Source organism: Prionailurus viverrinus, chromosome A1 (genome assembly GCF_022837055.1).
Source record: "Prionailurus viverrinus isolate Anna chromosome A1, UM_Priviv_1.0, whole genome shotgun sequence".
NCBI classification, from domain to species: domain Eukaryota; kingdom Metazoa; phylum Chordata; class Mammalia; order Carnivora; family Felidae; genus Prionailurus; species Prionailurus viverrinus.
Genome location: NC_062561.1, coordinates 11529732 through 11543316, shown reverse-complemented (window position 1 = coordinate 11543316; position 13585 = coordinate 11529732). Strand labels below are relative to the sequence as shown.

Below are 13585 nucleotides of genomic sequence, written 5' to 3'. Positions count from 1 at the left end.
TCTTTTCTAACATGTATCAATTCAATTAAAATTAGTATGTAGTTCAAGAAAGCAGCCACCATAAGTAAAATTCAAATTAGTTTTATTGGAAAATAAAACTGGAAAAAAGTTTCATTGCTAAATGGGTGTAATAGGAGATTAAAAAAACAAGGCAAAGAATTAGAAAAGTAATTACTTCCTTTAGTTAATTCAGTCTTTGATACTGAAAAAAAAAAAATCAGCTTTTAAAAATAGGCTCTACAGATGAAGGGCCTGAAAAATGTCCTAATCTCAATTATAAAGGCAAATGAATTAAACTGCTCTGAGTTTTGTTTTGTTTTTTTTTAAATCATCTCTCTGAATTCAGTATTAGGAAGTTAAAAATATTAGTCTCATTTAATCAATGGCCACTACTATATATTAGCTGTTTCGCTGATTTTAATTCTGACATATACAGTATCAAACATTCTTCTCTGGAAATTAACCCAAATCTCAAACAGTTCCTCTACATTCCAGTTTATTCTATCCACTAAAATCTTCTCAAAGGATGATAAAATTGCCTTTTTAACATACAATTCAGCTACTGATAAAGGAATCACTGCTCAAATAAAAACAGAGTCTCACTGTGCATACTCTGACACCGGATATTAATAACTCTAAGTAATCTCTAAATAGTTAAGAAAACTAGGTAACAACAGTAACCACTTTTATTTTAGAAGTGACTTACATTAAACTTAGCTAGAAGTTAGCTTTTTTCTATTTTTTTTACATGATTTAGAGAATATAGTAAATAGACAACATATTTACAGAACTGTCAAATTTACATATAACAAAATTAAAGCAGGAATTAAGTAGTCAAGTTCTTGATGATTCTGAATCAAATGCTCTGTCTCAAGAGGCATGACTGTATACAGTATATACTATGCAAACTGATCCAACCAGTCTGAATAAAATGATTTTGAACATTGGCAATCAAAGGCCTAAACAATAATGTATGTAGACATTGCCCGATACTGAATACAAGTACAGTGATTTAAAAAAACCAAAAAACTACAGAAGGAAAACCAAAAAAGAAACTACAGAAGGAAAGCAGGCAGTATATATTTTAAAAAAGATTAGAGAAAGACTCGCATATTCAAATAAGAGAACTTGTCAACAGCCACAAAACTATACATTCTCTCTCTCTCCCTCTCTCACTTTCACACACACACACACACACACACACACACACACACACACACACACACACACTCGTACCTGAATCAGCATTTGCAAATGTCAGTGGTCCTTCCAAAACGTTTGCTTCAAATTGGGCTGAATAGTTCATCAGTCCCGATTGCTGGTCCTTCTGTGTTTTTAGTCCTTGATAAGATGTTTCATCATTTACAACATAAATAAACTTTTTTGTTTTCTTTTTCAAAGTGGATATTAAACCTGAATTCTTCAAAGCTACAGAAGTATGTTTGATAGTGGCTGGCCAGCTTCCATTATCAAGTGAACTTGTACTTAAAGAATCCTCTTTCTGTGAGCAAATAGAATGTTTTTCTAATCCACTTTCAGAGGCTTCATGTTCTTCTTTAAAGTTTGGATCAGTTATATTGTTTGAGAACACTGCACTGAATGTCTCTTCAGGTGATTCTCTTATCCTGAATATAGACTTTCTGATACCCTGAAGTGGAGAAGCTATTAGAGAAGTTTCAAATACTGCTTGCTTTACCGCAAGAATGGAATCTTCATGAGATTCAAGACACTGCCCTTCATCTATCTTATTTACCACTATTTCCTCATTTAATATCTTCTCTGTACACTTGGGTACACCTGAAATCTGTGGTAAAGAATCTTCTAAAATAATAAAGTTGGTACATTCTTTCTCTGTGGTTATGAGGTCTTTTTCTGAATTATTTTGGTCACAAGAAGAAATACACAGTAGAGGTAATTTCTCCATGTGGGTTCCATTTAGACCTGAGAGGGTTAGGTGACACGATTCAGAGGCTGAAGACAGTACAACTTCCTTGGAGATTTTATCACTTCCATTCCCAAAGGGCTTCTGATTTGTTACATTCGAATCTAATGGATCACTGGCATTTGCTTCCATTTCAGATACAAAAGAATGTTTATTTTCTTTCATTTGTTTTTTGGCTTCTTCACATTCATTGGTTGTTTCATTGAAAATATTTTTCCTAGTCTTGCTGGTTTTTATTTTTTGTAGGTTTCTTGTTTTACATTTAGGAACACATAATGGAAAACTATCTTCTTCAGAAACATTTGCAACTCTTTCACATACTTCATCTTCTAAGACATTTGGTGTTGAGTTTCCAAAAGGGTCTTGGCAGCTATTTACTTTATCACATGAATTCCCTACCATTTTCCCCAATCCTGTTAAAATTTAAAACAGAAGCATATTAATAACATTTTATAATATAGCCATATAATTTATACTATTCTTGCAACTGTTCTCAAAGAGATAGCATATACCATATAACATGTAATGTGGCATTTAAAGGGTTATCCTGAGTGCTAGCTCTTTTAGGGAGGGGAAGGGAAGGAGGGTGCCACCCTTCCCCCATTCTTCTGGTAAAGACTGATTCCAATGTCTCCAAATCCTTCTATTCATACTCTAATCCTAATACTCCCCCCCCCTTTTTTTTTACCAGCTCTACACAATTAAAACTCATGCAATCTTAGTATATATTCTCAATTTAACATTCTAAGATTTATCAAACCAGATGTTCCAAATTAATTTTGTGGCCCTATAATAACTGAGAGTAAAATCTGATTTTACACACACACACACACACACACACACACACACACACACACACACACACAGTTATCCAATCCCACACATTTATACAGAGATATACACATACCAAGAAAAATGCAATATTCCAATGATCTGATTAGGTAACTTTGAGCATATGTGCAACCCAAATTACTAATTAGAAATAAGGCCTTCACATTTTGTTAATTTTTAGTCTTATTTTTATCTCTGTAAGTCTTGAGTTATAGGTTTTGTTTTGGTGTTACTATAGGATATTGAATGGTATTATCTTACCATGATTTAACATTTTCATTTAAATCACATTAGCTTCTACTCAGAGAACTTTCATTAATTAAGAAGGAAAAGCCGTGTATTTTCTTTTTAAGAAAGAAGTAATAATACTTTAATGCTGTCAGTTAAAAACAGTAGTTCAATTAAATAGAAGGACTTACCTTGACTTTTAGCTTCTCTTTGACTTTTGTTTTCACTGTCTGGCCCAGAAGGGATAAACCTATCATTTTTCTTCAGACTTTCGTCATGGTTACAGAAATAGCTTTTAAAGATCTGCAAAAGTTGTATTTTAAAGTCACTAGTATAAAAATTCTCACTATGCATATATTCAACTTAGAGACACCATTACTTCATAGGAAGTCAAGAAAATCACATATAGAGTATATATATGCAATGGAGTATTACTTGGCAATAAGAATAAAATCTTGCCATTTGCAACGACATGGATGGAACTAGATGGTATTATGCTAAGCGAAATTAGTCAGCTGGAGAAAGACAAATATCATATGACTTTCACTCATATGAGGGTTTTAATACACAAAACAGATGAACATACGGGAAGGGAAGCAAAAATAACACAAAAACTGGGAAGGGGACAAAACGTAAGAGACTTAAATATAGAGAACCAACAGAGGATTGCTGGAGGGGTAGTAGGAGGGGGAAGGGCTCAATGGGTAAGGGGCATTAAGGAATCTACTCCTAGATCATTGTTGCACCATATGCTAACTTGGATGTACATTAAAAAACAAATAAATTAAAAAAAAAAAAGAAAATCACATAGGATCGGGCTTAAAGACTTTATCAAAGACTTAGATAAATCATAAATTAAGGAATGAAAAAATGCAAGATAATATTTCAAGGCATTCTAAAATTATTATTATTTTTTTAAAAATTTTTTAACGTTTATTTATTTTTGAGACAGAGAGAGACAGAGCATCAACGGGGGAGGGTCAGAGAGAGAGAGGGAGACATAGAATCTGAAACAGGCTCCAGGCTCTGAGCTGTCAGCACAGATCCCGACGCGGGGCTCGAACTCACGAACCGCGAGATCATGACCTGAGCCAAAGTCGGACGCTTAACCGACTGAGCCACCCAGGTGCCCCGTGGCATTCTAAAATTATAAGTAACTGCAACAGCATCTTCAATTTGTCATATTTACTTACAGCAGTAGTGTCATTAGGAAATACAGCTGCAGATGCTTCCTCATCTCTGACTGTAAAAAAAAAAATTCAATTTATCTATACTGTATTATATACCAGACACTAAGGTTAATGTGAAAACTGAAGTATTTTCTGGTCATACATCAAAAGACACATACACTACTGAAATAAATGATGCATTTGAAACAAAACGAATTGACTCAAGTATGGTAATTAGAAAGGTCAATCAACATAGTGAATAAGCTACATTCAATTCCTTAGTACCACTCATAAGGTGCTAAGAAACTGTGGTTTGATGACCCCGACTTTAAGGTAATACTATCCATAAAGACTAAGAAAATCAGATGGAGCTAGGGGGTCATGACTTAAGGATAAAGCTTATAGACTTTAGCATTTATTTAGATAATAATACACTCTAAAAGCATATTATATGTCAAATACTTCTTACTTTTCAACATGCTTTTACCTCTATTATTTCATCTGAGCAACAAAAAAAGTTAAATCCTAGCCAAAGAGAGAATCAAAATGGAATGTACTTTTGCTAGAATAATAAAAAAAATCCTGGTTTGCATATAGATGGACTCCTACAGAATACTACTCCTAGAACACCATGTAATGTACCTGTAATCCCAATATAAATAGAATAAAATTATTCTGAACTACTAACACACTTCTCAAAGATAGTATAATCTAATTACTATCCCATTATCTTTTCCTATTTTCTTTTTGTCAGAAGCATTTAGAGATGACACTCTATCAACATTATCTACCATCTTACATGATACACATTTGCTAGTATTACCTATGAGTACAGTAGAACTAAGGGTTGGTGGTGTGGCTAAAGAACTTGACCAAGACATATCAGGATCCACCTCAGCTCCTAGACTTTCAGAAATACGTTTTGGTGTCTGACCCTGGAAATAAGAAAACAGTTTATTTATTTCACATAAATGCACTAATGATTAAGAGTATTTTTTTCACTTATCACTCACTGAATGCCTACATGAGACCATAGGTACGTATTTGTAAATCTCAGGGCACAGGCAGGACACTGTTGTCAAACTCTCACTTCTCCACAAGAAAAATAAACTAGGTGGAATATTTACCTTCATAAGCTTCGGTGTATGAAACAAGCTTCCACATACCACTGGGGATAAAACAAGAGGAAAATTACTACATTTTATTTTTATTAAAATTTAAGAGTATTTTAGAGCTAAAAAAAAAAAAAAAACCTTCATTTTTAATCATACCCGACTTTTCTCTTTGTGGTGTTACATGTGTACTTCGTAGAAGAGGACTAAAATGGAAAAAAAAAAAAATTATTCAAAGATAACAGAAATGGCAAGAAGAAACACAATATTAATCTTATTGAAAAAAAGAGTCATATCAATTATTAGAATTACACTACTTTGTAATATTTTGTTACTTTTTAAAAAGTAAACATCTCATGAAAAATTAAGTAACCACTAAATTATGTTTAAAATGTCCACAAAAAGTAGTATAAAGCACTCACAAATTTCAACTGCGAGGAACTGTACATCTTGAACTTAAAAATTATGCAATTATGTAAAGTGAATCTATAAAATCATATTCTTTCAAAGCACACAAATTATTTTAAGCTGCTATATCAAGGGCATTGCTTTTCATCAATATTTTTATAACTTAAAAATGTCACAGAATATAGACAAAAAACCAGTGAATTCAACATAGTAAGAAAAACAAAGTAAATGTTTCTAATGTAAAAATTATTGAATTAAAAAACTCAACCTAAAAGGAGATTATTTAAAAGTAGAATTTCCTCTTTCAGGCTTTTAACCAAAATATTAGCATGAAAATTAGGTGCATTTCTAGAAAACAAACAGCATATGTGGGAAAAAGTTTCATTTAAATATTTTAATAGAACAAGCTTTACCATACCTTTCACTAAGACAAGAATTTAGAGGTGGGCTGGTAACATCATTTGTCTGATCCATTTTAGACTTCATTGTGCAACAACTTTTATGTTTACTATTGGTAATATCCTTTCCTGAAACAGTACAATAATTCAGTGAGTACGTATATGCTCTGGATTGTGAATTTTCATTCTCTGGAAGTATTTAAAAACAAAAAATCTTATCCTGGGAAGGAGAATGTATGGGCAGTTCAGTTGAATTGGTTTCTCAGTTTGTTGATTCCTTCCAAAAGGGGAGGTCTCAAAGGATGTGTGCCCTCATTCAACAAGTATATAATATATGTAAGACACTGTGGGACACTTCAAGGAGTTCATAACATAGCAGGAGAAATTTTTTGAAATTCCACACAAGTGGAACACAGAATAGAATGTTTTATGCCTTATTATTAAGTCACACGCACTAGCGTATTATGAAGGATAAGAGTAAAGAAAAAGACATTTACTAAAAATCTACCTACGTACCAAATTTGATCATATTAGTCTTCTGCTGAAAACTTTCAAGATCTTGTTCTCAAGAGCAAGCTCAAATTCCAAAACAAAACTCCCTAGTAACAAGGACTTTCATCATCTGCCTTAATTTCTACGACATTCTTTCACTCTACTTTTCAGCCATACCCAACCACCTGCATATCCTGCAAGAATGCTCTCCTTCACTTCAGGCCTTTGTACAAACTGTTTTTCTCTCTTTTTATTTCTCTTGACTGAACATCCTCTTTCAGGCTTCTATTTTGAAACTACCTCCTCTGGAAAAATTTAGTGGTCCCTACCATGAGATTAAGTGATAGCTGGTGCTGTATGTTCCTCGTAGAGTTTATCATACAGCATTCTTGCTTCCCCTCCTAGAAATGTGAGCTCCTTGACGTAGGGATCTTATTTATCACTGTCTCCTTAGCAACTATAATCAATGCCTAATGTTATAGTCACTCCACAATTCCTGGCTGGATGAATTAGCAATGATTAGAAAAAACTACCACTGTTGACGAATACATCTATTTTCTCCGCAATAAGGCTCAGTCAGGGTTTCTAAAACTGTATCTGGCTCTATCAAATTCAATTTACAGTGTGGAAGTATCCCCATTTTCTGTATCACAAATATGGTACTTAAAGCATTTATTATTACTCTTAAAAACTGCTTTCAAAAATAGTTGCTTTAGCTGATCCTATAATCTCCAACTTAGAAAAGTTTGGGGAAAAATAAGTTGCATTAGTGTTAATAAAATAAGGCAAAGACCAAACAAAAGTATTTGCAGTAGCACATGCAAAACACTGTGTTATATTACTCATTTCTTAAGTAACAGGAAATGGATATAATCACTACTAAGCCAAATACACGTGTGAAGTAAACCCCACTTCAATGAAATATCCAAGTTTCTCTAATGAGACTTTTAGTTGACACTAAAAAGTAGCTAAACCTATTTTTAAAATTTCACTTTTCCCAGTTCACTTTAACAAAGATCTTAATCAGGAAACAACTACTACACACTTAGAATGGCTAAACCCAAAAGAAAAACAACACCAAATGCTGATGGGGACGTAGAACAAGAAAAACTCTTACTCACTGCCGATGGAAATGCAAAATGGTGCGGCCACTTTGGGATTCAGTTTGAAGTTTCTTATGTAACTAAACATATGCCTACCATATGATCCAGCAATCATGCCCCTTGGTATTTTCCCAAATGAGTTGAAAACTTAGGTCCACAAAAAAACCTGCACATGATAGAGTAGCTTTGTTCATAACTGCCAAAACTTGGAAGCAACCAAGATGTTCTTCAATAGGTGAACGGATAAACAAACTGGTACATCCATATAATACAGCATTATTCAGTGATAAAAAGAAATGAGCTACCAAACCATGAAAAGATGCAGAGGAACCTTATGTTGCTAAGTAAAAGAAGCCAGTTTGAAAGGTTACATACTGTATGATTTCCACTATATGACATTCTGAAAAAAAGACTGTAGACTGTAAAAAAGATCAGTGGTTGTCAGGGGTTTGGGGTGGAGGTGAGTTAACAGGTGGAGAGCAAACACAAGGGGCTTTTAGGGCAGTGAAACGATCCTGTAGGATACTGTAATGATGGATACGTGACATTATACATTTGTCAAAAACCACAGACCTGTACAAATAATGAACCCTAATGTAAACAAACGACTTCAGTTGATAATAAAGTATCAATATTGGCTTAGCAATGAACACCCAAATGTAAAAAATAAAAAGTAAAAAAATGAAGCAGGTAAAAATAAGTCATATCCAAAAAACATTTGCCAAGTAACCTGAGAATCTCATAAAAAGGCTGAATAATGGTGAGATAAACTCATACTATTTTACTCAAAAGGACTGCTGAGAAGCAGAAATAATACATTTCCTCATGAAACTTTAGGGATAATTCTCTTTTGAAAACAATAGATGTCAGAATGAAACAAGTAGGTTAAAAAACAGCTTAAGTCTTACATTTTAATACTGAATTTAAACTAAACAAAAACAAAAGGAATCAGGAAACTATAGTCAGAATTATTTATGCACTATAACCTTAAAAATTTTGATTCATCTGCACTGAGAGTGGCCTTATTAATTCATTCCTGTCCCTCCCTAATTATAGATAGACCAATTCCAACTCTTTCAAGATTCAGTAGAATTAGCATAAACTGGTTTATAGAGCTTTTCCTGAGCCCATTAAAATAGATGGCTGCTCCCTTTACTATGCCCACAACATAGCACTTTCGTAGGCGATCCTATTATAGCATATACCACACTGTATATTTATTTACATACTTTGTCTTACACAAGACTGAGTTCCTACAGGTCAAAAGCATCTTATTCATGTTTGTATCCTTAATGTCTAACAAATTGCCATGCACAAAGTATGGAACACTGGTTGACTGAATGATCTCCTTTTCTGTGTTCTGCATTTCATCTGCTAAATATTCCTTAAGGCTCTATCCTAAGCCTCATCATAATCAATTTCCTCAACACATGTGATGACTTTATCACTTTGTTGATTCCTATAACTTTCTTTCCTACCTGTATGCTCTCTTAAGTTTTAATCTTGTATTCCCCAAATCCTTCAGGACATCACCTTTACACCTCACCACTGTCTCAAATTGCAGTCCACAACTCAACCTACTTTTTTTCATCCTTTGAAGCCTTTTCCGTCTTAAACCTGTTTTTCCTCCGGTGCTTAAAACGTCTACGAATGTCACCATTATATTCTTAGTTATGCTCTAAACCTGTGATTTGATCCTTGCTTTGAAATCCCTAGGTCTAGGATATTGTGGGGTCTTACAGTTTCTATCTTCCATATCCGCTTTCACTACCACTACGCTAATTCAGGTGGTTGGCCCACTACAACCTGGACCATTATGTGTCCTAACTCGTCTCCCTGCCTCCAGTCTTCCATTTCCATGAGAATCACCCGATTAGTTTAAAAGGTACACTTATGGGCTCTATTTCTAGTGATTCTAATTTAGTAGATTCAGATTAGGGCCTGAAATCTTCCCTTTCATTCAGGACTTCAGGAGATTCTCACAATATAGGCATCTCATTTTGAAAAACAAATCTCCAAAGATTGGGTCCAGTTATTAGGCTTTCCAAAGCAAAATAAATACTCATTTATTCTGTAAATATTTACTGAATACTCACTTTGTATGCCGCTAGGTATCCAGTAACATACAAGAAAATCTTTGTCCATTACCTATGTCCTCTTTGTATGTGCATTTTCTGGTACCATGAATTTCCTCTTTCATAGTATTTATTCCACTGTAATTGCTTATTTTAAGTCTCCTCCAGTAGAAGCTAACAGTGTGACAAGGAAAACTTCCCAGAAGCACATACATAAATCAAGACCTGAAAGATGAGCTTGTTAGATAAAAAAGTAGGAAGAACTAACTAACTTCTGGACAGAGGTAACAATCTATAAAGAGCCATGGAGCAAAGTGGTTTCAAAAAGAAATTCAGTATGAACAAATGGTAAATTACATGGGTGGGAGAGGAATTATGGCAGCATGAGGCACGAGTTAATGAGACTAGATTAAAAAAGAACCTTGTAAATCATGTTAAGGAGTTAAGATTTTATCATGAAGGCAAAGGGAGGTAGTCAAAGATTTGAAGCAGGAAGTAGCATGATCAAATTTACATGTGATTTTTCTGGACAACCTATCAAATAAACTCAATTGTTTTAGTCTGGCATTAAATATCTGGCTCTAGGTGCTCTTTCTAGCCTTAGGTTATTTATTGGTCCATTTTAGACATGCAACACTCCAAACAATCTGGGGTGCCTGGGTGCCTCAGTCTGTTGAGCGACCGACTTTGGCTCAGGTCATGATCTCACAGCTTGTGAGTTCGAGCCCCACGTCAGGCTCTGTGCTGACAGCTCAGAGCCCGGAGCCTGCTTCGGATTCTGTGTCTTGCTCTCTCTCTCTGCCCCTCCCCCACTCGTGCTCTGTCTCTCTCTGTGTCAGAACTGAACATTAAAAAAAAAAACACAACAACCTGAATTACTTGACATTCTCTTAACAAACTACATCATCTTCCTCATGTTTTTCCTCTGCCTAGTACACTCATTATTACCCTGCCATCTTCAAATTTCTGGATCTCACCTATCCTTCAAGGTTATTCAAATAAATAAAGGTAATTCAAATAAATCACTCCCCAATTCCCCCCCAAACTTATTTATGCTCTTTCTTCTCAACTCTTACTGTACTTTTTGTACTTTGCTTTTGACACGTGCCTCATTCAATCTTAGACTGCTCTTTATCTGTCTACTGTTAATTCCCCTTACTTGACAGTAATACTCCAGAGAAAGGAGAATATGTCATTTAAATAGGTGATAAACATTTGAATGACTGAACATATAATCTTATTACATGATTGATTGGAATACCTGGCATGTATGCCAGGGAAACTGTTACCAAATCAAAAGACATTTATAGAAAATTGATAAAAATACCCTTCTCTGTCCTCTGTGATAACCTGCAGAAATAGAGTTTATTTAATTAACATCAAAACAAATCCCACTTGGTGTTTTGTTTGGGGGGGGCAGAAGAAAGATATAATTTAACAAACTAGGCAGGATATATTAAATCAAAGGAGGGAAGAAAAGGAACACTAATTAAGTACCTGCATTCTTTTATTTAATCCAAACTTACAGGCATTATTTTCATCATCTCCATTTTTCAAGTGGGGAAAGTGAAGCCGGAGAAATTGATCTGACCAGTATGATACAATTACCAATAGAGCTGGGAGTTTTAACATAGGTTTGTCTCAATTCCTGGTTCATGTTTTTCCCCTAGTCTACTGGACCACATTACTTACCCGAGTCTATTCTGTATTTACCTAATTCTTTTAAAGGAGACTGTTGGTATATTGGTGGAATCAGACCTTGCTCTTTGAATATTATTGGAGTTGAAGCCAACTGATGACAAGGTTTCCTTTGTGGGGTTTTAAACAGGTTTGGTTCATAACTGATTTTATATCCAGATTCTTCTGTGGGTTCAGAATTATAGGGTGGAGCTTCTAAACAAAGTTCTTCAAACCAGTTAAGGCTTATTGGCCCTAAATCTGTAAGAAAAATAAAAATTCCATCTTGGTTTTAATCAGTGACAGGTAAGTTCATGAACCAGTAAAGATCATAACAAAGAAAAGGATGCTTGAGATTTTGACTGTAGATTACTTTTGTTAATGCATATTAATTAAACAAGAGCAGTAATCTGCTCTCCCTCCAATCTGTAGCACGGTCTAACAAGAGTTTACAAAAGTTACAAGGTGATTGCTCCTAGCTATATTAGTTAGCTTTTCTAAAGTTTTCTTTCTCTTATATTCAGGATTCAGAAACAAGTCATTCATAGCAAGAATGCATTCCACAGATACAATTTAACTACAAAGACTACATAAAGGGATGTGACAAATCTGTAAGTACAGGAACATGTAGACTCACAAATCAAATGGAATAAAAAGACTCCCTCCTGTTAAAGAGAAATGACAAAATTTCTACTATGATCTATCTACCCTTAAAGTAGTGATTCTCAATGTGTGGTCTCTGGACTACTGGTGGTGGGGGTGAGGGTGGGGGGTAGGTCCCCAAGACAAATTCAAGAGCTCCATTAGGTCAAAACTATTTTCATGATAATACGAAGGTATCATTTCTTTTTTTCACAATGGTGACATTTGCACCCTTGGTGTGTAAAACTGATGACATCTTTGCATGAGTCAAGGCAGTGGCAATAAACGGGGCTAGTAATTGTATTCCATCATTCACGCACTTGTCAAAAACAAAACCAAAAAACCAGTCTAACTTAAAATATCATTAATGAAGCAGTAAAAATTATTTTATAAAGCCCAACCCTTGAGCACATCTTTTTAATATTCTCTGTGACAAAATGGAAAGTATGCATCAAGCATTTCTGCATATTAAGTACGACAGTTGTCTAGAAAAGCACAAGTGGTGAGTTATGAGCTGAATTAGCACTTTTTCATGGAAAGTCATCTTTAGTAGAAAGAACAACAAATAAGTCATTTTGAGTTGAGTGATTTGGTGAACATTTTCTCAAAAATGAAGTGAGCCTATCACTGCAGAAAAAAATTTGTTGCCAGTGAGAAAATGACAGCTTTTAAATGGGAATTCAAATTTTCTTAAAGTTTATTAAGGCTCTGTACACTTATCTTCTTAATCTTAGGAGATTTTTCTGATGAGATTAGTGAATTAACACATGTGATTTTTAATGCTTAATACAATGTGTCAATATATGAAACATTTGTAATCCACAACACTGACATTTTACAACTTAGCAATACCCAATGTTACAACACGGATAAAAGATTTATTCAAAGTGCAAAAAAGACTAATAGAATTAAATGTAACAAGAGTATAAAAAGCTGACGATATGGTTTCCAATTCCATATTGCAACTCTTAAACCCTAACTACCACTTATCAATTTTTTGTGTATTATCAAAGAAAAATACCCACAATTAACTGAAGACTATGAAAATACTCCTTTTTCTCAACTACATTGGTGTGTGAGGCTGGCTTTTCTTTATATGCTTGTACCAAAACAACATACTGCAACAGATTAAATGTAGAAGCAGGTATGAGAATCCAGCTACCTTCTATTAAGCCAGATATTAAAGTGCAAAATTGTTGGGGCACCCGGATGGCTCAGTCCGTTAAGCATCAGACTTCTCAGGTCATGATCTCAAGGCTTGTGGTTTGAGCCCCGCCATAGGACTCTGTGCTGACAGTGTGGAGCCTGCTTTGGATTCTGTCTCCTTCTCTCTCTGCCCCTCGCCTACTTGTGTGTGGGCTCTCTCTCAAATATAAACAAACATTAAAAAAAATTGGAAAACAGAGCCATCCTTCTTTTTTTGGGGGTGGGAAATACAGTTATTTTTCAAAAAAATGTTATTTATGTTAATATGCAATGGGTTTATCTTTAAGTGAATTAATAAACAT

At 34.5% G+C, this 13585-nt stretch overlaps 1 protein-coding gene across 6 annotated transcripts in view; it reads right to left on the bottom strand.

The window, feature by feature from the left end:
* Positions 1 to 13585, bottom strand: part of BRCA2 (BRCA2 DNA repair associated) — a 60314-nt gene that overhangs the window by 45306 nt on the left and 1423 nt on the right. For 4 of the 6 annotated variants that reach the window (XM_047853972.1, XM_047853988.1, XM_047854007.1 and 1 more), the window contains exons 3-10: positions 11451 to 11696; positions 6109 to 6217; positions 5442 to 5488; positions 5298 to 5338; positions 4994 to 5105; positions 4195 to 4244; positions 3193 to 3304; positions 1237 to 2355 (exon numbers count right to left, since the gene is read on the bottom strand). In XM_047853972.1, the coding sequence (XP_047709928.1) occupies positions 1237 to 2355; positions 3193 to 3304; positions 4195 to 4244; positions 4994 to 5105; positions 5298 to 5338; positions 5442 to 5488; positions 6109 to 6217; positions 11451 to 11696 (1836 nt within the window). The remainder of the gene's footprint in view (positions 1 to 1236; positions 2356 to 3192; positions 3305 to 4194; positions 4245 to 4993; positions 5106 to 5297; positions 5339 to 5441; positions 5489 to 6108; positions 6218 to 11450; positions 11697 to 13585) is intronic. The other 2 variants (XM_047853979.1, XM_047853997.1) reach the window with 2 other exon arrangements.